The sequence below is a fragment of the Oncorhynchus masou genome, unplaced genomic scaffold, assembly GCF_036934945.1.
Source record: "Oncorhynchus masou masou isolate Uvic2021 unplaced genomic scaffold, UVic_Omas_1.1 unplaced_scaffold_905, whole genome shotgun sequence".
NCBI classification, from domain to species: Eukaryota; Metazoa; Chordata; class Actinopteri; order Salmoniformes; family Salmonidae; genus Oncorhynchus; species Oncorhynchus masou.
In genome coordinates, this window is record NW_027015524.1 from 89,334 (window position 1) to 111,701 (window position 22,368).

General features: G+C 45.0%; 1 protein-coding gene across 1 annotated transcript in view; it reads right to left on the minus strand.

Moving 5' to 3' along the window:
• Window positions 1-22,368, minus strand: part of LOC135538093 (serine/threonine-protein kinase ULK4-like) — a gene marked incomplete at its 3' end in the record, with an annotated part of 248,859 nt that overhangs the window by 52,655 nt on the left and 173,836 nt on the right. The window contains exons 18-20 of the mRNA XM_064964078.1: window positions 15,783-15,834; window positions 15,356-15,509; window positions 13,901-13,993 (exon numbers count right to left, since the gene is read on the minus strand). Coding sequence (XP_064820150.1) covers window positions 13,901-13,993; window positions 15,356-15,509; window positions 15,783-15,834 — 299 coding nt within the window. The remainder of the gene's footprint in view (window positions 1-13,900; window positions 13,994-15,355; window positions 15,510-15,782; window positions 15,835-22,368) is intronic.

A 22,368-nucleotide genomic window follows, 5' to 3' on the forward strand; every position in this document is an offset into this window, starting at 1 on the left:
AAGGTTGGGCAGGCTCGGTGCTCAAGAGCTCCAGTGCGCCTGCACGGTCCGGTCTACCCAGTACCACCTCCACGCACCAGCCCTCCGGTGGCAGCTCCCCGCACCAGGCTTCCTGTGCGTGTCCTCGGCCCTGTACCACCTGTGCCAGCACCACGCATCAGGCCTACAGTGCGCCTCGCCTCTCCAGCGCTGCCGGAGCCTTCCTCCTCTCCTGCGCTGCCGGAGTCTCCCGCCTGTTCAGCGCTGCCCGAGCCTTCCTCCTCCCCTGCGCTGCCGGAATCTCCCGCCTGTTCGGCGCTGCCAGAGCCTTCCTCCTCTACAGCGCTGCTGGAGTCTCCTGCCTGTTCAGCGCAGCCAGAACTGCCAGCCTGCATGGAGCAGCCAGAACTGTCAGTCTGCATGGAGCAGCCAGAGCTGCCATTCTGCATGGAGCAGCCAGAGCTGTCAGTCTGCATGGAGCAGCCAGAGCTGCCAGTCTGCATGGAGCAGCCAGAGCTGTCAGTCTGCATGGAGCAGCCAGAGCTGTCAGTCTGCAAGGAGCTGTCAGTCTGCAAGGAGCTGCCAGTCTGCAAGGAGCTGCAAGTCTGCAAGGAGCTGCCAGAGCTGCCAGTCTGCAAGAAGCCGCCAGAGCTGTCAGTCTGCAAGAAGCCGCCAGAGCTGTCAGTCTGCATGGAGCAGCCAGAGCCGCCAGTCAGCATAGAGCAGCCAGATCCGTCAGTCTGCCAGGATCCGCCAGTCAGCCAGACTCTTCCAGATCCGCCAGTCAGCCAGACTCTTCCAGATCCGCCAGTCAGCCAGACTCTTCCAGATCCGCCAGTCAGCCAGACTCTTCCAGATCCGCCAGTCAGCCAGACTCTTCCAGATCCGCCAGTCAGCCAGACTCTTCCAGATCCGCCAGTCAGCCAGACTCTTCCAGATCCGCCAGTCAGCCAGACTCTTCCAGATCCGCCAGTCAGCCAGACTCTTCCAGATCCGCCAGTCAGCCAGACTCTTCCAGATCCGCCAGTCAGCCAGACTCTTCCAGATCCGCCAGTCAGCCAGGATCTGCCAGAACCGCCAGCCAGCCAGGATCTGCCGGATCCAACTACCTGCCTGAGCTTCCGGGAGTCCGCACCTTAGGGGGGGGGGTTCTGTCACACCCTGGTCAAAATATATTGTGTTTGTCTGCATTTAGTTGGTCAGGCCAGGGTGTGACATGGGTTTATTGTGGTGTGTTTTGTCTTGGGGTTTTTGTTAGGTATTGGGTTTGTGGCTTAGTGGGGGTATCTAGCAAAGTCTATGGCTGTCTGGAGTGGTTCTCAATCAGAGGCAGGTGTTTATCGTTGTCTCTGATTGGGAACCATATTTAGGCAGCTATATTCTTTGAGTGTGTCGTGGGTGATTGTTCCTGTCTCTGTGTTTATTGTCACCAGATAGGCTGTGTAGGTTTTCACACATTTATTTTTTTGTTTAGTTATTTCATGTCGAGTTCGTTTATTAAGGAACATGAATAACCACCACGCTGCATTTGTCTGCTTCTCTTCCACCAGACGAAAGCCGTTAATTGCCCCGTGGGATTCCTATCTCCTCCTTTCTGTAATATCTCTGCTTCCCACAGACACACAGGGGGCATTGCAACATGGTTCTTGAAGTTGAATAATTTGCGACACTGTTTAGATTGGGTACATCTAAGCAAAATCTCTACTTTGTCATGAGGATATAGATGTATGTATGTGTTCTATTGGCTGATTTGCCGATCTGGAGAGAGGTCATTGTTTTAAAAGCGTTATAAAATCTGATAGTGTGGTAACCCCTATGACGAGAATGATGTCGTTAAGACGCATTCCTACACGATTTCCTGATTTTCAAAGACGGACCAGATAGTTAAATCACGGGGACATCTGTTCTCTTACCCAGCGATAGAACATAGGCTTTCACCAAATTGACAGGAGTATCAGGATTTTATTTCTGGGGGCGGATTATTCCTTTAAATATATATATTTTTCTCACCCATCTACACAATATCCCGTAATGACAAAGTGAAAACATGTTTTTTGAAATGTACAGACGAATGGTATTGTAAATGAAATACAGAAATATCTCATTTACATAACTATTCACACCCCTTTGCTATGACACTCCAAACTGAGCTCAGGTGCATCCACTTTCCTTTGATCATCCTTGAGATGCCACTACAACTTGATTGGAGTCCACCTGTGGCCAATTCTATTGTTTGGCCATGATTTAGAAAGAAACACACCTGTCTATACAAGGTCCTACAGTTGACAGTGCAGAAACTATACCAAGGAACTGTCCGTACCTCTCCGAGAGAGAATTGTGATGAGGCATATATCTGGAAGGGTATGAAACAAGTTCTAGAGTGTTAAGTCTCCAAGAACACAGTGGTCTCCATCATTGGGAGATGGGAAAAAGTTGGAACTACGCAGACCCTGCCTAGAGCTGGCCGTCCAACCAAACAACAGGGCAAGAAGGACCTTGATCAGGGAGGTGACCAAGAACCCAATGACCAGAAAAACAGAGTTCCTTGCCTGAGACGGGAGAACCTGCCAGAATCTGGGCATTATGGGAGAGTGGCCAAACAGAATCCACTCCTAAGAAAAAGGCACATGACAGCACACCTGGAGTCTGCAAAAGGGCACATGACTCATAAGACAAAATATTCTATGGTCTGAGGAGACAAAAATGTAACTCTTTTGCCTGAATGCAAAGCGATATGTATGGAGAAAATCATGCACAGTTCATCACCCGTCTCACACCATCCCTACCGTGTAGCATGGTGGCAGCATCATGCTATGAGGATGCTTTTCAGCGGCAGGGACTGAGAGACTGGTAAGGACAGAGGGAACAAAATACAGGCAAATCCTTGATGAGAACCCACTTCAGAGTGCAAAAGACCTTAGACTGGGTGCGAAGATGTACGTTCCAACAGGACCTCAAGCATACAGCCATACAGCTCAAGCATACAGCCAGAACTATAATGTGAAAGTCCTTGAGTGGCCCAGCCAAAGCACAGATTTGAATTCCATTGAAAATCTGTGGAAAGACTTGAAGATTGCTGGTCACCGTAACTCCCCATCTAACTTAACAGAGCTTGAGAAAATCTGCCACGAAGAATTAAACTGTAATCGCCACCAAAGGTGCTTCTACACAGTATTGACTCAGGGTGTGAATACTTATTAGATATCTGTATTTAATTTGCCATAAATTTGCTAAAATGTCTAAAAACATGTTTATATAGATTTTAGATTTTGAACCTTTATTTACAGTTTTTTTCGATTGCTAAACGACAGTGGGCACAACTGGAGTCACATGTGCAAAACTCTTAACTACAGTCTGCACTACCAACAGTCACCTGAGCTAAACAGTTCACATCACCTGCAAAACTCATTCCAAGCAACACAACTCTTAACACATGGCTCAAAACACGTTCAGTGCAGCCAAACACTATGCACAACCCTCACTGAGATAACACACACTGTCTCTCAGAACACACTGAGAGTAAAAACACTAGCATCAAACACCAATACAGAAAATACAAACTTTTCATCTTTACAGTTTGAACAATTTCAGTGACTTCATACAAAGTAATATTTTCTTCAAAGAAAAGAGTGACATTCTTTCACATGATTTATTAAAATTTTTAGAACATAACAATTCTTTAAGGTAAATGAAAATTAGCAGTTTGCTTCAATAGTCTGTAGTAATTTACGGAATTACAGTAATGAGAAAAAAAAGGTAGAAACTAAAAGTACATACTGTAATTCGAACAAATAATTGAGGGGCTAATCCTGCCTCTCTCTAGCATCAGGCCACAGGTTGTCTTCAACATCACATCTAATGTTTTCTCTTGCCATGCACCTGGGGAAGAACCTTCTGGAGTGCCTTATCCATCCCTGGCAGTCCTCTGGACTCGTGTCCTCACATCCAGCACGCATGGCTTCCAAAAGAGACATTTGGTCATGTGGGTGGTGACCAAACACTTTCCACCTCCAGGCAGAGAAAAACTCCTCTATTGGGTTGAGGAAGGGTGAATATGCACGCAGGTACAAAACCATAAATCTGTGATGTGCTGCAAACCAATCTGTGACAGCTGCAGAGTGGTGAAAAGCAACGTTATCGCAAACTATGACAAAAACTTGGGGGTTTCTTACTGGCTCCCCTGTTCTGCTGGCAGTAGCTGAGCATAGAGCTGTTCTAGGAAAGCTATAAGCCTTTCTGTGTTGTATGGGCCAATGAGTGGTGTGTTGAGAAGCAAACCATCATTGGCCATTGCAGCACACATGGGGATATTTCCCCCCCTTTGGCCTGGAACCTCCACAGTGGCCCTTTGACCTATAACATTCCTTCCTCTGCGGCGTGTTTTGGCAAGGTTAAATCCAGCTTCATCGATAAATACAAATGAATGTGGTCTTTCCAGTGCTTCCACCTCCATTACTCTTTGAAAATCAGTAAGTGCACAGTTTTACTGTAGAAATGCTAGTGTTTTTTTTACTGTAAATAATTTGTATAGCTGTGTACGTAACCTCAGACGTCTTACCTGGACATATTGGTATCTTTGCTCTTTTACCCGTTCACTGTTTCTCTCGAACGTTACAGTGTCTAACTGTTTCATTGTAACTTGGTGTTTCTTTAGGACTCGAGCAATAGTTGTTGTGCTGACAGAATTAACATTTTCAAATATATCATTATCAGCCAGCACTCTATCTTGAATCTCCCGCAGTTTTATTGCATTGTTGACAACAATAGCATTTTTCTTCCGCATCTGAACATATTTTTCCTCTTCCCCCTGTTGGGGGCCTTTGGGTCCTGTTGTAAAAATATATTTTACAGTCAAACTTACTGTAATATATATCTGTGTAAATATTATATAATTGCAATACAAAATAGATTCCTGTAATGTTTTCATTTACTGTAAGGATGTAACTCTCACCTGTTTGTACGATGGAAAATTCACATTACAGATGCCACTGTGGATCTTTGCAGATTGGGTTGCACCTTCAACCCTGCCTCTCTCGATGAGAGACCATGGTTCACGACATGGTCTATAAGTGTAGCCCTTATTTCATCTGAAATAACAGCTCTTTGTCTTCTTTGTCTTCCTCCACGCATCCGCCCTCTCCCTGCCACCCTTCTCCCTCCACGAACCCATCTTCCTTGTTCCATTTCCAAAATGAGTCTTTCTGAGCTCTACCTATATATACTGTAATATGTGTGTGTGTTCACTAACAAGTCTAAAACAAGACACCTGCTTAGCCTTTCAGCTGAAATTGCAATCAGCAGTGTTTGAAAGGCACAAGACTGAAATCTAGTCCGTTTTGAATGTGTGGTTCACAGTTTTGACAGCAGTGTGTTAGCATTTGAACAAAGTGCTGTAAATCCACAGTGTTGTGCAGGTTGTGGTTAAAGTCATGGGATAAGTGTGTAGAGTTTTGAAAACTGTGTTCAAGCAATGAAAAACGAACTAGAGTTTGGGCCACATGAACTGCTGCTGTGCAGACTGCAGTTAGAGTTTTGCACATGTGACTCCAGTTGTGTCCACTGTCGTTTAGCAATCGGAAAAAACTGTAAGTAGGCAAGTCTGTTTAGAACAAATTCTGGCTTTGCACTTTGTAATTATGGGGTATTGTGATTTGCATTTTTAATTCCGGCTGTAACACAAAATGTGGGAGAAGTCAAGAGGTATGAATACTATCTGAAGGCACTGTATATAGTGATGTAATCATTTAAAGTCTGAAATGTGGAGTGTACAGTAATAGTGGACATTAGTGCCAGTAAAACATCTTCCAACCTCACTCTGGAAACATTGTGAGGCAGCCTCTATCCTTTACTGTGCACTGTTCCCATCCACTTTGCTACACATGGCTCCCCTGACTGTCAGAGAGTGTGACACAGACAGTCCTGCAGGTCATCTCTGCTGCCTGTCAGAGGGAGAAGCTGAGGCTGAATGAACAGAGCTGCTGCCTGCCACTGAGCCATGTCAAACCAACACAGCTCAAGCCCAGTCAGCTCTTCAGACCGGCCAGTGACACTGATAGTACGAGGTAACACTCCCATTCCTCATTTACACACACCAGCTGTCAGAGCTGATTACACACACGAACGCACACACAAAAACACACGAAAGCACAGACGAACAGACCCACCAACACACAGTCAGGGATGAGGCTTTGCTCTATTCCTCTGACCGCACTCAACTCTGCTGTCCACTCCAATCAGCAGAGAGGAGCAGAGGTCTCCATGCAGGCAGCACAGGTGGCAGACAGAGGAGAGGAAAGGAGAGAGGAGAAGACACCTGGGGATCTAACACAATGGCTGTGACCAAAATGGCACCCTGTGCCTTTCAGAGTGCACTACGTTTGAACAGGGCTCATAGGCCTCTGGTCCAAAGTATTGCACGATAGGCTGCCATTTGCGACACATTCAAAACAACACCCATGCCTGTTCATCCCACTGACCAATCACTCATTGTGTATGCACAGACTACCAGGCAACGGTACCGCGTTGACCAATAGCACGATATCAGCACGACTCCAGTCAAATCAAATAATAATACCACAATGAGCGTAGCCTTGATGTAGTCAGCGTGTAACCTCCGTTAACCTGCTCATTAGAAAGGATCAGGGTTTTATTAGCGGTAGCATCCCGGCTTCCTGTAGCTGTGAGGCTGGCTTCCGCTGGGATAAAAGCATTTTTCAAATTCCTGCTAATCAGGGTGTAAAAGCGTTCCCGCAGATAGAACTGGTTTTGCTTCACTTGCTAAAGCGGGCACAGCTAGGCAGACTGACTGAGCCCACACAAAGGCAACAACGGCCAAAGGTTCAGATAATTGGAAAGTTTGAACTCTGTATCAAACCTGATAATGAGGGGAAAGACATACTTGTATGAAGCCCTGTTAAAGTCCCAATTTGCAATCTAATTTAAGCCAGAACCCATCAAGGAGAGAGCTCTGCACTTTTTTAGGACTTTATCAAGCAGTGGTAAATGCAATTTAATTTCTCATTGTAAATGTAATAGCTCGTCTCAGACAAGGGAAATACAACCAACAGGAGTGTGTAGCAGATTGCTGACATCAATTTGAATAGTTCAGTTGGCTCTCTCAGTGCCAGATAGATAGACAGAGGGAGGTGTGGGGGCTGGCTTGCGTTCAGAGCCTTGACAGAAATGGCAGTCAGTCTGGGATGTGTTGGAGATCGGAGATAAAACTATGTAAGCGCACCCAGCTGGTGTCCATCATCACCTTCTCAACGACCAGGCAGGCAGCACAGAAACCCAGAGAAACCAGCTCTCAATTCATCACAGACAGCGGCTCCCAAATGCCCCTGGTCCATAGTAGTGCACTATGTAGGGAACAGAGTACCCTTGTTTCATGAGGATCACCCAGATGAGAGGGCTAGAGGAACTATCAGGGAGACAATGGCAACATGCTTAAGATACAGTATACTACCATCACCAGACCAGCCTGGCATCTACTGCTCTTCAACTATTTCAACATCCTGCACGGCTTTATTCATTGGTAAGCCCATATAATACCTTACTTAGTATACAGACTGCTATCGTCTTACTATGGTGCAGTGGTGGTGTTCACAGTTTATTATACAGCAGAGTGAAATCGTATTCATTCTAACGACTTCTTCTGCATCGTTCAGTAACATCACGTTCCCACCTCTGCTAAGCAGCGCAGTCCCTAACTTAGGCTTAGTCTGACCTTTCCTCTATAGCAGATCAATATTCCTTACTAATCCCAAGCACACAAAGGCCTGTCTGCCTGCCTGCTGCCTGCCATTAGGTTAGAGGACAGTCTGGCTCTATGATGAACACTGGAATATCCATGGTTAATACTAAACACTATGCAGGAATCTCATACAACTGCAGCAGCTAGCTAGCTATAGCAACCTACAACATACTGTACATCCCAAATGTCACCCTATTCCCTACATAGAGCACTACTTTTGACTAGAGCCCTATGGGTCCTGTTCTAACATAGTGCCCTATATAGGGAATAGAGTTCCATTTGAGATCCAGACAAAGCCTTCAAAGAGGGTGGGAGTGGACGGGTTGGTTAAGGACATTCTCAGATTTCCTTTTGAAAAGTGACATTACGTCTTCCTCTTTGTGCTCCAGGACCAGTGTGATCTGAAAGCCATTGAGCAGGATGACAGACATACTGCTGAGGTGTGTGTTGCCACCAGCTGGTGAAAGACTCCTTTAAAACTCCCCCGGGAGCTGTTAACCCCCCTGTTCTGTTCTCCTCTTCTCCTTCTATCAGCTCCACTGTTCTCCCCTGAACAGCAGCGACATGGCGGTGACATCACACCTCTCCTGTAGGCTGGTCCTAGTTGGACACACCCAATCATCAATCAATCGATGACTTTCCTTTCCCAGGGAACGGTTCCCTCTCCTTCAGCCCAGTCTGTGTGAGTGTGCGCGTGTGTGTGACCTTGCGTACGACCGTGTTTGCGTGTGTGTGTTACTGCTGCAGCATATCAGGGAAGTCCTACCTCTGAGAATATCTTTAACATCACATTACCAGTGTAGCTTTCTTTCAATAAGGACAAGCCAATGCCTCGTGTCTGTGTGTTTATGCATCAACTTCTGCAATTAAATAATGTCTCTATGTGAGTATTTCTCTAAAATTAGTTTAAGTTTGCTCTACTTTCCCCTATGATTCAGATAACTGAACGGAGGAGGGGGGGCGGCCCTGGCAAGCCAAGGAAACATGGTGTGAGCTGAATTCTAGATGTGCCATGCACTGTGAGTTTGTGCCCTGCAGGCAGGCAGCGACAGAGGGAGGAGGGGATCTACAGTGTGTTATTAGGGAAACAGTGCAGTGTTGGGCCTGAGCTCCACACTGCTCCCTACATGAGGCCACAACTCTGGAACATCCCTCAACATGCTGATGCTGCGAAAAGGTCAAGCATATTCAACTATGTATTAGGCTGCTGATAAATAATACAATTATTGACTTAGTGATTTTGTTTTCTCTGGTAGTAATAATAACATGAATGATCTGATGTGTCCAAAACCAGCTTATGGTTTACAGCTTCAAGGGAGGGAAGGAGAGAGAGACTTTTTACCAACTTAATGTACCACAGTGTGCCATCACAACAGCAAGATGTGTGACCTGTTGCCACAAGAAAAGGCCAACCAGTGAAGAACAAACACCATTGTAAATACAACCCATATTTATGTTTATTTATTTCCCCTTTTGTACTTTAACTATTTGCACATCATTACAACACTGTATATAGACATAATTACATTTGAAATGGCTTTATTCTGTTGGAACTTTTGTGAGTGTAATGTTTGTAAGGTTTTTATTGTTTATTTCACTTTTGTTTATTATCTATTTCAATTGCTTTGGCAATGTAAACATATGATTCCCATGCAAATACGGCCCCTTAAATTGAATTGAGAGAGAGAGAGAGAGACAGAGGAGAAAGACAGAAAGAGAAAGACAGAAGAGAGAGATCAATTAACTTTTTTTATTTGATAATTTCTTAAACCCCAGAGATAATTTCTTAACTTAATATTCAACACCAGAAAAAAAATGCAAGTGTTAATCTAGATGCTGTGTTGTCTCTTCAGGTTGTGTTGTGTACAACAGATGCCATAGCAACCCCATCGCAACTCACCTCCATAAACTCTGGGGAGACAATAACAGATGCCATAGCAACCCCATCGCAACTCACCTCCATAAACTCTGGGGAGATAATAACAGATGCCATAGCAACCCCATCGTAACTCACCTCCATAAACTCTGGGTAGATAACAACAGATGCCATAGCAACCCCATCGCAACTCACCTCCATAAACTCTGGGGAGACAATAACAGATGCCATAGCAACCCCATCGCAACTCACCTCCATAAACTCTGGGGAGACAATAACAGATGCCATAGCAACCCCATCGTAACTCACCTCCATAAACTCTGGGTAGATAACAACAGATGCCATAGCAACCCCATCGCAACTCACCTCCATAAACTCTGGGTAGATAACAACAGATGCCATAGCAACCCCATCGCAACTCACCTCCATAAACTCTGGGGAGATAATAACAGATGCCATAGCAACCCCATCGCAACTCACCTCCATAAACTCTGGGGAGATAACAACAGATGCCATAGCAACCCCATCGCAACTCACCTCCATAAACTCTGGGGAGATAACAACAGATGCCATAGCAACCCCATCGCAACTCACCTCCATAAACTCTGGGGAGATAATAACAGATGCCATAGCAACCCCATCGCAACTCACCTCCATAAACTCTGGGTAGACAATAACAGATGCCATAGCAACTCCATCGCAACTCACCTCCATAAACTCTGGGTAGACAATAACAGATGCCATAGCAACTCCATCGCAACTCACCTCCATAAACTCTAGGTAGACAATAACAGATGCCATAGCAACTCCATCGCAACTCACCTCCATAAACTCTGGGTAGACAATAACAGATGCCATAGCAACCCCATCGCAACTCACCTCCATAAACTCTGGGTAGACAATAACAGATGCCATAGAAACTCCATCGCAACTCACCTCCATAAACTCTGGGTAGATAATAACAGATGCCATAGCAACCCCATCGCAACTCACCTCCATAAACTCTGGGTAGACAATAACAGATGCCATAGCAACTCCATCGCAACTCACCTCCATAAACTCTGGGGAGACAATAACAGATGCCATAGCAACCCCATCGCAACTCACCTCCATAAACTCTGGGTAGACAATAACAGATGCCATAGCAACTCCATCGCAACTCACCTCCATAAACTCTGGGGAGACAATAACAGATGCCATAGCAACCCCATCCCAACTCACCTCCATAAACTCTGGGTAGACAATAACAGATGCCATAGCAACTCCATCGCAACTCACCTCCATAAACTCTGGGTAGACAATAACAGATGCCATAGCAACCCCATCGCAACTCACCTCCATAAACTCTGGGTAGACAATAACAGATGCCATAGCAACCCCATCGCAACTCACCTCCATAAACTCTGGGTAGACAATAACAGATGCCATAGCAACTCCATCGCAACTCACCTCCATAAACTCTGGGTAGACAATAACAGATGCCATAGCAACCCCATCGCAACTCACCTCCATAAACTCTGGGTAGACAATAACAGATGCCATAGCAACTCCATCGCAACTCACCTCCATAAACTCTGGGTAGACAATAACAGATGCCATAGCAACCCCATCGCAACTCACCTCCATAAACTCTGGGGAGACAATAACAGATGCCATAGCAACCCCATCGCAACTCACCTCCATAAACTCTGGGTAGACAATAACAGATGCCATAGCAACCCCATTGCAACTCACCTCCATAAACTCTGGGTAGACAATAACAGATGCCATAGCAACTCCACCGCAACTCACCTCCATAAACTGGGTAGATAATAACAGATGCCATAGCAACCCCATCGCAACTCACCTCCATAAACTCTGGGTAGATAATAACAGATGCCATAGCAACTCACCTCCATAAACTCTAGGTAGACAATAACAGATGCCATAGCAACCCCATCGCAACTCACCTCCATAAACTCTGGGGAGATAATAACAGATGCCATAGCAACCCCATCGCAACTCACCTCCATAAACTCTGGGGAGATAATAACAGATGCCATAGCAACCCCATCGCAACTCACCTCCATAAACTCTGGGGAGATAATAACAGATGCCATAGCAACCCCATCGCAACTCACCTCCATAAACTCTGGGGAGATAATAACAGATGCCATAGCAACCCCATCGCAACTCACCTCCATAAACTCTGGGTAGACAATAACAGATGCCATATTAACCCCATCGCAACTCACCTCCATAAACTCTGGGGAGATAATAACAGATGCCATAACAACCCCATCGCAACTCACCTCCATAAACTCTGGGTAGACAATAACAGATGCCATAGCAACCCCATCGCAACTCACCTCCATAAACTCTGGGGAGACAATAACAGATGCCATAGCAACTCCATCGCAACTCACCTCCATAAACTCTGGGGAGACAATAACAGATGCCATAGCAACCCCATCGCAACTCACCTCCATAAACTCTGGGGAGATAACAACAGATGCCATAGCAACTCCATCGCAGCTCACCTCCATAAACTCTGGGTAGACAATAACAGATGCCATAGCAACTCCATCGCAACTCACCTCCATAAACTCTGGGTAGACAATAACAGATGCTATAGCAACTCCATCGCAACTCACCTCCATAAACTCTGGGGAGATAACAACAGATGCCATAGCAACCCCATCGCAACTCACCTCCATAAACTCTGGGTAGACAATAACAGATGCTATAGCAACTCCATCGCAACTCACCACCATAAACTCTGGGTAGATAATAACAGATACCATAGCAACTCCATCGCAACTCACCTCCATAAACTCTGGGTAGACAATAACAGATGCCATAGCAACTCCATCGCAACTCACCTCCATAAACTCTAGGTAGACAATAACAGATGCCATAGCAACCCCATCGCAACTCACCTCCATAAACTCTGGGTAGACAATAACAAATGCGGAATAAAGCAGCTTCTCAATCATTTAATCATTTTGACATTGTGTTGGTTAGACTCTCTGGTTTTCATCAAGATGACATTGTGTTGGATAGACTCTCTGGTTCTCATCAAGATGACATTGTGTTGGATAGACTCTCTGGTTTTCATCAAGATGACATTGTGTTGGTTAGACTCTGGTTTTCATCAAGATGACATTGTGTTGGATAGACTCTCTGGTTCTCATCAAGATGACATTGTGTTGGATAGACTCTCTGGTTCTCATCAAGATGACATTGTGTTGGATAGACTCTCTGGTTCTCATCAAGATGACACTGTGTTGGTTTGACTCTCTGGTTTTCATCAAGATGACATTGTGTTGGTTAGACTCTTTGGTTTTCTTCAAGATGACATTGTGTTGGTTAGAGTCCTAGTCTGTCTATCGAGAGATGGTTTAGAACAGGGTTCCCCAGCTGGCAACCCGCGGGCCGAATGCTTTTATTTGGCAACTAAAATGTTCTGAGGCACAAAATATATATATATTTTCCATGGTTGGACATAAAAGACACCAGGAAATCACCAGGAAATCAGCTCCAAGTCATTTTCATTTTGAAATCAGTTCCCAAGTATTCCCACACATAGTAGAGAGACATGATTATATACAAATGTAAACAGGGTTAGAAATGATTATGTTTAGTTTAATATTATATCTGTTTGGGCTTCTTGCGGTCAGTTTGCAGTCTAAAAATTAATAGTAATTATGTTCCGGACCCCCGACCATCCTCCAGACCATCCTCCAGACCATCCTCCAGACCATCCTCCAGACCATCCTCCAGACCATCCTCCAGACCATCCTCCAGAAACAAAACGTCCCACGGCTGAATCTAGTTGATGATCCCTGGTTTAGAAGTTATTTATTTTATTTTACCCCTTGTTCTCCCCAATATCGTGATATCCAATTGGTAGTTCCAGTCTTCTCCCATCTCTGCAACTCCCCTAGAGAGCCGTGCGTTCTCCGAAACACGACCTGCCAAGCCGCACTGCTTCTTGACACACTGCTCGCTTAACCCGGAAGCCAGTCGGAGGAAACACCGTCCAGCTGGTGCTCAAAGTCAGCTTTCAGGCTCCCAGCCTGCCACAAGGAGTCGCTAGAACGCGATGCGACAATGAAATCCCGGGCCGGCCAAACCCTTCCCTTAACCCGGACGACGCTGGGCCAATAGTGCGCCGCCTCATGGGTCTTCCGGTCACAGTCGGCTGTGACACAGCCTGGGATCGAACCCGGGTCTGTAATAACACCTCAAGCACTGCGAAGCAGTGACTTAGACCGCTGCGCCACTCAGGAGGCTGGTTTAGAAGGTTTTACCTGTTGACGGGGCTGCTGTGTTCTGTGAGGGCCACCAGCAGCTTGAGAGCGTAGACTGGGATTGGGTCTGGCTCCAACAGGAGAGATTCATACCTGTACAACATAGGAGAGACATCAGTCACACTTTATATGGATAGCTATTAGGGTAGTCCCCTACAGATAGGTTTACGGTCTAGTTAGTTCAACAGCTTGTTGATCGGTGTATAGATGTTTTTACTAACTATCGAGAAATACTCTGCAGAGCACTGACCACCACATATGGGGACTGGCTTAAATATTGAATTCAATAAATCTAAATTACTAATGAAAAAAACATAAATAAATTCAATAAATCTAAAACGTTTATTTGAAATGTTTATTTCTACACTAGGGAACTGGCAAAATAAAGTTAACAAAACAAGAAGGTTTACTACTTTGACTCCACTCCACACACCCAGGCCCAGATGAACAGTGAAGCTGGACTGGCTCTCAGTTTCTGGTCATTAATTAATCCATGTCATCAGAACTTTTAAATAAACTAAAGTTAAGAAGTCTGCAGAAGCAGCTGAAGGGAGTTAGAGGGTAGGCACAAAGGGAGAGGGTAGAGGAGAGTAGAGAGAGAAGAGAAGGTAGAGGAGTAGAGAGAGAGGGTAGAGGAGAGTAGAGAGAGAGAGAGGAGAGAGGGTAGAGGAGAGTAGAGAGAGGAGAGAAGGTAGAGGAGTAGAGAGAGAGGGTAGAGGAGAGTAGAGAGAGAGGAGAGAGGGTAGAGGAGAGTAGAGAGAGAGAGGAGAGGAGAGAAGGTAGAGGGGAGTAGAGAGAGGAGAGAAGGTAGAGGAGTAGAGAGAGAGGGTAGAGGAGAGTAGCGAGAGAGAGGAGAGAGGGTAGAGGAGAGTAGAGAGAGAGAGGTGAGAGGGTAGAGGAGAGGAGAGAGAGAGAGGTGAGAGGGTAGAGGAGAGTAGAGAGAGAGAGGGGAGAGAAGGTAGAGGGGAGTAGAGAGAGAGGGTAGAGGAGAGGAGAGCAGAGAGAGAGAGAGAGAGAGGGGTAAAGGAGAGCAGAGAGAGAGAGGAGAGAGGGTAGAGGAGAGTAGAGAGAGAGGAGAGAGGGTAAAGGAGAGTAGAGGGGTAGAGGAGAGTAGAGGTAGAGGAGAGTAGAGAGAGAGGGTAGAAGAGAGGAGAGCAGAGAGAGAGAGATGGTAGAGGAGAGGAGAGCAGAGAGAGAGGGGTAAAGGAGAGCAGAGAGAGAGAGCGGAGAGAGAGGGTTCAGGAGAGCAGAGAGAGGGGGGTGAGGAGAGATGAAAGAAAGTGTAGCGGAGATAAGAGAGAGGGGAGAGGATAGGGGAGAGTGGAGAGAGAGAGCAGGGAGAGAGGGTAGGGGAGATAAGAGGGGGGAGGAGAGAGGGAAAATGTAGAGAAGAGCAGAGTGATAGAGAGGGTAGAGGAGAGAGAGATAGAGAGATGCAGGAGAGAGCATACTCACTGTGGAAGAAGGGCTTCTGTAATGAGAGTCAATAGTCTGCCAGTTGAAGAGTTGCACTCTCTCTCTCTCCTCTCTCCCTCTTCCATGGCCTCTTGGCTCAGCAGCAGCAGTGTGATCTCTGACAGAACACGCAAGCTGATGATACGCCACTCCACTACAACACAAAACAGAGCATGTAACACACACACACACAGCATTATTGATCCACGCAGACCCTCTGCAGTGAGAGAGCTGATAGTTACCTTACATACAAATCAAAACATTTACTACAATACCAAGCACATGCAAATGTGGTTAACCTTAGACCAAGGGCCTTGCTGTGTGCCATGCTAGATAGGGAACATTGCAGAATGGGCACGTTCCAGACTGCCTATCTATGTACTTAGATGTTAAGCATGGAGAGCACATGACCCAGCTGTTTCCTTACCATTTTTACTGAAGGCAAGAGAAGTCAGTGGAGGAAGAATGCAATCAACAACCTTGAAGAGATAAAATAGATTTTTTTATACATAAAATAAATGACAAATAAACATAAAATAAACAACAAACATAAAATAAAACAACAAATAAATAAAACAAACATCAAATAAACAACACATAAACCTAATATAAGACAGCATTTCCAATTGACTCCTGTTATACATCACCAACAAGTCATTTATTCATTACAAGCAAATGTATAAATGATGTCTTTTCTTTTAAACATGTCGTCTAATAAAGCGAGGAGCAATGAAATGAGCACTTGTGTGAGCACTCCCAATCTCTGTGTGAATATGATGTTGCTCCTGTCCTTCCATCATAAACACCTGATGTGAGCGCTTTTTATTGTAACAATTGGATCCGTCCCTATTATGATGAGGACGATTTCCATAGAAACAACAGTAAACTCTCTGTTCTGTTCTAGTCTATTATGATGAGGACGAATTCCATAGAAACAACAGTAAACGCTCTGTTCTTGTTGTCTACTATGATGAGGACGATTTCCATAGAAACAACAGTAAACGCTCTGTTCTGTTCTGGTCTATTATGATGAGGACGATTTCCATAGAAACAACAGTAAACGCTCTGTTCTGTTCTAGTCTATCATGATGAGGACGAATTCCATAGAAACAACAGTAAACACTCTGTTCTGTTCTCGTCTATTATGATGAGGACGAATTCCATAGAAACAACAGTAAACGCTCTGTTCTTGTAGTCTATTATGATGAGGACGATTTCCATAGAAACAACTGTAAACACTCTGTTCTGTTCTAGTCTATTATGATGAGGACGATTTCCATAGAAACAACAGTAAACGCTCTGTTCTGTTCTAGTCTATTATGATGAGGACGATTTCCATAGAAACAACAGTAAACACTCTGTTCTGTTCTCGTCTATTATGATGAGGACGAATTCCATAGAAACAACAGTAAACGCTCTGTTCTTGTAGTCTATTATGATGAGGACGATTTCCATAGAAACAACTGTAAACACTCTGTTCTGTTCTAGTCTATTATGATGAGGACGATTTCCATAGAAACAACAGTAAACGCTCTGTTCTGTTCTAGTCTATTATGATGAGGACGATTTCCATAGAAGCAACAGTAAACGCTCTGTTCTGTTCTAGTCTATTATGATGATGACGATTTCCATAGAAACAACAGTAAACGCTCTGTCCTGTTCTAGTCTATTATGATGAGGACGATTTCCATAGAAACAACAGTAAACGCTCTGTTCTGTTCTGGTCTATTATGATGAGGACGATTTCCATAGAAACAACAGTAAACGCTCTGTTCTGTTCTAGTCTATCATGATGAGGACGAATTCCATAGAAACAACAGTAAACACTCTGTTCTGTTCTCGTCTATTATGATGAGGACGAATTCCATTGAAACAACAGTAAACGCTCTGTTCTTGTAGTCTATTATGATGAGGACGATTTCCATAGAAACAACTGTAAACACTCTGTTCTGTTCTAGTCTATTATGATGAGGACGATTTCCATAGAAACAACAGTAAACGCTCTGTTCTGTTCTAGTCTATTATGATGAGGACGATTTCCATAGAAACAACAGTAAACACTCTGTTCTGTTCTCGTCTATTATGATGAGGACGAATTCCATAGAAACAACAGTAAACGCTCTGTTCTTGTAGTCTATTATGATGAGGACGATTTCCATAGAAACAACTGTAAACACTCTGTTCTGTTCTAGTCTATTATGATGAGGACGATTTCCATAGAAACAACAGTAAACGCTCTGTTCTGTTCTAGTCTATTATGATGAGGACGATTTCCATAGAAGCAACAGTAAACGCTCTGTTCTGTTCTAGTCTATTATGATGATGACGATTTCCATAGAAACAACAGTAAACGCTCTGTCCTGTTCTAGTCTATTATGATGAGGACGATTTCCATAGAAACAACAGTAAACGCTCTGTTCTGTTCTGGTCTATTATGATGAGGACGATTTCCATAGAAACAACAGTAAACGCTCTGTTCTGTTCTAGTCTATCATGATGAGGACGAATTCCATAGAAACAACAGTAAACACTCTGTTCTGTTCTCGTCTATTATGATGAGGACGAATTCCATAGAAACAACAGTAAACGCTCTGTTCTTGTAGTCTATTATGATGAGGACGATTTCCATAGAAACAACTGTAAACACTCTGTTCTGTTCTAGTCTATTATGATGAGGACGATTTCCATAGAAACAACAGTAAACGCTCTGTTCTGTTCTAGTCTATTATGATGAGGACGATTTCCATAGAAACAACAGTAAACACTCTGTTCTGTTCTCGTCTATTAAGATGAGGACGAATTCCATAGAAACAACAGTAAACGCTCTGTTCTTGTAGTCTATTATGATGAGGACGATTTCCATAGAAACAACTGTAAACACTCTGTTCTGTTCTAGTCTATTATGATGAGGACGATTTCCATAGAAACAACAGTAAACGCTCTGTTCTGTTCTAGTCTATTATGATGAGGACGATTTCCATAGAAGCAACAGTAAACGCTCTGTTCTGTTCTAGTCTATTATGATGATGACGATTTCCATAGAAACAACAGTAAACGCTCTGTCCTGTTCTAGTCTATTATGATGAGGACGATTTCCATAGAAACAACAGTAAACGCTCTGTTCTGTTCTGGTCTATTATGATGAGGACGATTTCCATAGAAACAACAGTAAACGCTCTGTTCTGTTCTAGTCTATCATGATGAGGACGAATTCCATAGAAACAACAGTAAACACTCTGTTCTGTTCTCGTCTATTATGATGAGGACGAATTCCATAGAAACAACAGTAAACGCTCTGTTCTTGTAGTCTATTATGATGAGGACGATTTCCATAGAAACAACTGTAAACACTCTGTTCTGTTCTAGTCTATTATGATGAGGACGATTTCCATAGAAACAACAGTAAACGCTCTGTTCTGTTCTAGTCTATTATGATGAGGACGATTTCCATAGAAACAACAGTAAACACTCTGTTCTGTTCTCGTCTATTATGATGAGGACGAATTCCATAGAAACAACAGTAAACGCTCTGTTCTTGTAGTCTATTATGATGAGGACGATTTCCATAGAAACAACTGTAAACACTCTGTTCTGTTCTAGTCTATTATGATGAGGACGATTTCCATAGAAACAACAGTAAACGCTCTGTTCTGTTCTAGTCTATTATGATGAGGACGATTTCCATAGAAGCAACAGTAAACGCTCTGTTCTGTTCTAGTCTATTATGATGATGACGATTTCCATAGAAACAACAGTAAACGCTCTGTCCTGTTCTAGTCTATTATGATGAGGACGATTTCCATAGAAACAACAGTAAACGCTCTGTTCTGTTCTGGTCTATTATGATGAGGACGATTTCCATAGAAACAACAGTAAACGCTCTGTTCTGTTCTAGTCTATCATGATGAGGACGAATTCCATAGAAACAACAGTAAACACTCTGTTCTGTTCTCGTCTATTATGATGAGGACGAATTCCATAGAAACAACAGTAAACGCTCTGTTCTTGTAGTCTATTATGATGAGGACGATTTCCATAGAAACAACTGTAAACACTCTGTTCTGTTCTAGTCTATTATGATGAGGACGATTTCCATAGAAACAACAGTAAACGCTCTGTTCTGTTCTAGTCTATTATGATGAGGACGATTTCCATAGAAACAACTGTAAACACTCTGTTCTGTTCTAGTCTATTATGATGAGGACGATTTCCATAGAAACAACAGTAAACGCTCTGTTCTGTTCTAGTCTATTATGATGAGGACGATTTCCATAGAAACAACAGTAAAAGCTCTGTTCTGTTCTAGTCTATTATGATGAGGACGATTTCCATAGAAACAACAGTAAACGCTCAACGAGGATGTAATCGAAACAGGAGACAACATTAGAATAAGAAGCCTGAGGTGGGTATAAAGAATGTACTGTGTCTCGATGCATGTGTCCCAAATGGCAGCCTAATTCCCTATATAGTGCACTACCCTCGACCAGAGCTCTATGCGCCCTGGACAAAAGCAGTGCACTACTGTATAAGGGGATTGGGGTGCCATTTGGGATGGATCCATTGAGCACCTTTGTTGTTTATTAGAATATATCCATCAAAAGAGACTGTTGTGCTCTGCTGTCTCCTACTTCCCATTATATTCAGCACATATTCTCCCTCCACCGTGCAAAGTGTTTTTAACTGTCTGTCTGACTCAGAAGAGGCTTTTCTATCAGGCAACAGCCAGTCAAGAGTATAAATAGATAGAACTAAAAACAGATGACGAGATCCGATATTGCTGTGTTTCACCTCTGCAGAGAGCTTGTTCCAACAATTTACTTGACCTTTATTTAACTAGGCAAGTCAGTAAAGAACAAATTCTTATTTACAATGACTCCCTACGCCGGCCAAACCCCCACGACGCTGGGACAATTGTGCGCCGCCCTATGGGACTCCAAATTTCAGCCGGATGTGATACAGCCTGGATTCGAACCAGGGACCGTAGTGACGCCTCTTGCACTGAGATGCAGTGCCTTAGACCACTGCGCCACTCGGGAACAAAAGGAAACATTAAACGGTGTGTGTACTCATGCATGTGTGTGTGTGTGTTCTGCTCCCTTCCCAAAACCCCACCGCTGACAGACAACGCTCAGCGGAATCTAATGACGAGTGTCAGACATGTAATTCAAGTTTCTCCTCATGTTACTCAGTATGAGAGGAGCTGCTCTTCTTCACAGGACCATCAAGCCTCTTCAACTCATTACTTCCTGCCTGCGTCCCAAATGGCACCCTATCCCCTTTATAGTGCACTACTTTTGACCATGGCCAATAGTATATTGGGAATAGTGCTCCATTTAGGACTCAGCCCGTGCCCGGCCCAGCTCCTTCCTGTAGGTCAATATTCATTCCACAGTCTCCTCAGACCAGACCAAGGCCCAGCTGCACTCTGCTGGAGCTCCTCTGAGACAGCACAACTGATGGTCTGCTGGCCTGACAGTCTCTCTCCAACCCCATACATGACTCCTCCAAGTCAACACCCCATGCCAGGGCCCTGTGTTGGGGAGGGAAGTACAGGGCTGGTAGACAACCCCTAATAATATAATAATAATAATAATATATCCCATTTAGCAGACGCTTTTGTCCAAAGCGACTTACAAGTCGGCTGGGGCCACTACTTTTACATATGGGTGGTCCCAGCGGGAATCGAACCCACGACGCTTGGCGTTGCAAGCGCCATGCTCTACCGACTGAGCCACACAGGACCCCCATAGAAACAGGACCCCCTAACAACTAGTCCTTAGCCCCTCAACACTTATGTAGATCTGAGTGGACATCTGAGTGGATTAGGGGTCAAGGGTTGTTTCTGGACGAGGCCAGTGTTGCTGCAGGCTGTAGTGCCTAGGGCTTAGGGGTCAAGGGTTGTTTCTGGACGAGGCCAGTGTTGCTGCAGGCTGTAGTGCCTAGGGCTTAGGGAGCCGCTGTTACTGCAGGCTTCTTGCAGACCACAGGGCCAGACTCACAGTACAGTGATGGAGGCGTTAATAAAACCTAGAGGGTGAAAAGAGACTGTTGTGCTAGGGGGTTAGGTCTAGTGGTTAGGAGATAGGGGCTAAGAGGTTAGGGACTAGGGGCTAAGGGGTTAGGAGCGAAGGAGTTGGGGGATAGGGGCTAAGAGGTTAGGGACTAGGGGCTAAGGGGTTAGGAGAGAAGGAGTTGGGGGATAGGGGCTAAGAGGCTAGTGGCTAAGAGGTTAGGGGCTAAGAGGTTAGGGACTAGGGGCTAAGGGGTTAGGAGCGAAGGAGTTAGGGGATAGGGGCTAAGAGGCTAGTGGCTAAGAGGCTAGTGGCTAAGAGGTTAGGGGCTAAAAGGTTAGGGGCTAAGGGGTTGGGGCTAAGGGGCCAGGGGGGTTAGGGGCTAAGGGGTTAGGGACTAGGGGCTAAGAGGTTAGGTGCTAAGGGTTTGGGGCTAAGGGGCTAAGGGGTTAGGGGCTAAGAGGTTAGGGGCTAAGGGTTTGGGGCTAAGGGGTTATGAGCTAAGAGGTTAGGGACTAGGGTCTAAGGGGTTAGGGGCTAAGGGGTTAGAGGCTAAGAGGTTAGGTGCTAAGGGTTTGGGGCTAAGGGGCCAGGGGGTTAGGGGCTAAGGGGTAGGGACTAGGGGCTAAGAGGTTAGGTGCTAAGGGTTTGGGGCTAAGGGGCCAGGGGTTTAGGCGCTAAGGGACTAGGGGCTAAGGGTTTGGGGCTAAGGGGCCAGGGGTTTAGGCGCTAAGGGACTAGGGGCTAAGAGGTTCGGTGCTAAGGGTTTGAGGCTAAGGGGCCAGGGGTTTAGGGGCTAAGGGGTTAGGGACTAGGGGCTAAGAGGTTCGGTGCTAAGGGTTTGGGGCTAAGGGGCCAGGGGGTTAGGGGCTAAGGGGTTAGGGACTAGGGGCTAAGAGGTTCGGTGCTAAGGGTTTGAGGCTAAGGGGCCAGGGGTTTAGGGGCTAAGGGGTTAGGGACTAGGGGCTAAGAGGTTCGGTGCTAAGGGTTTGGGGCTAAGGG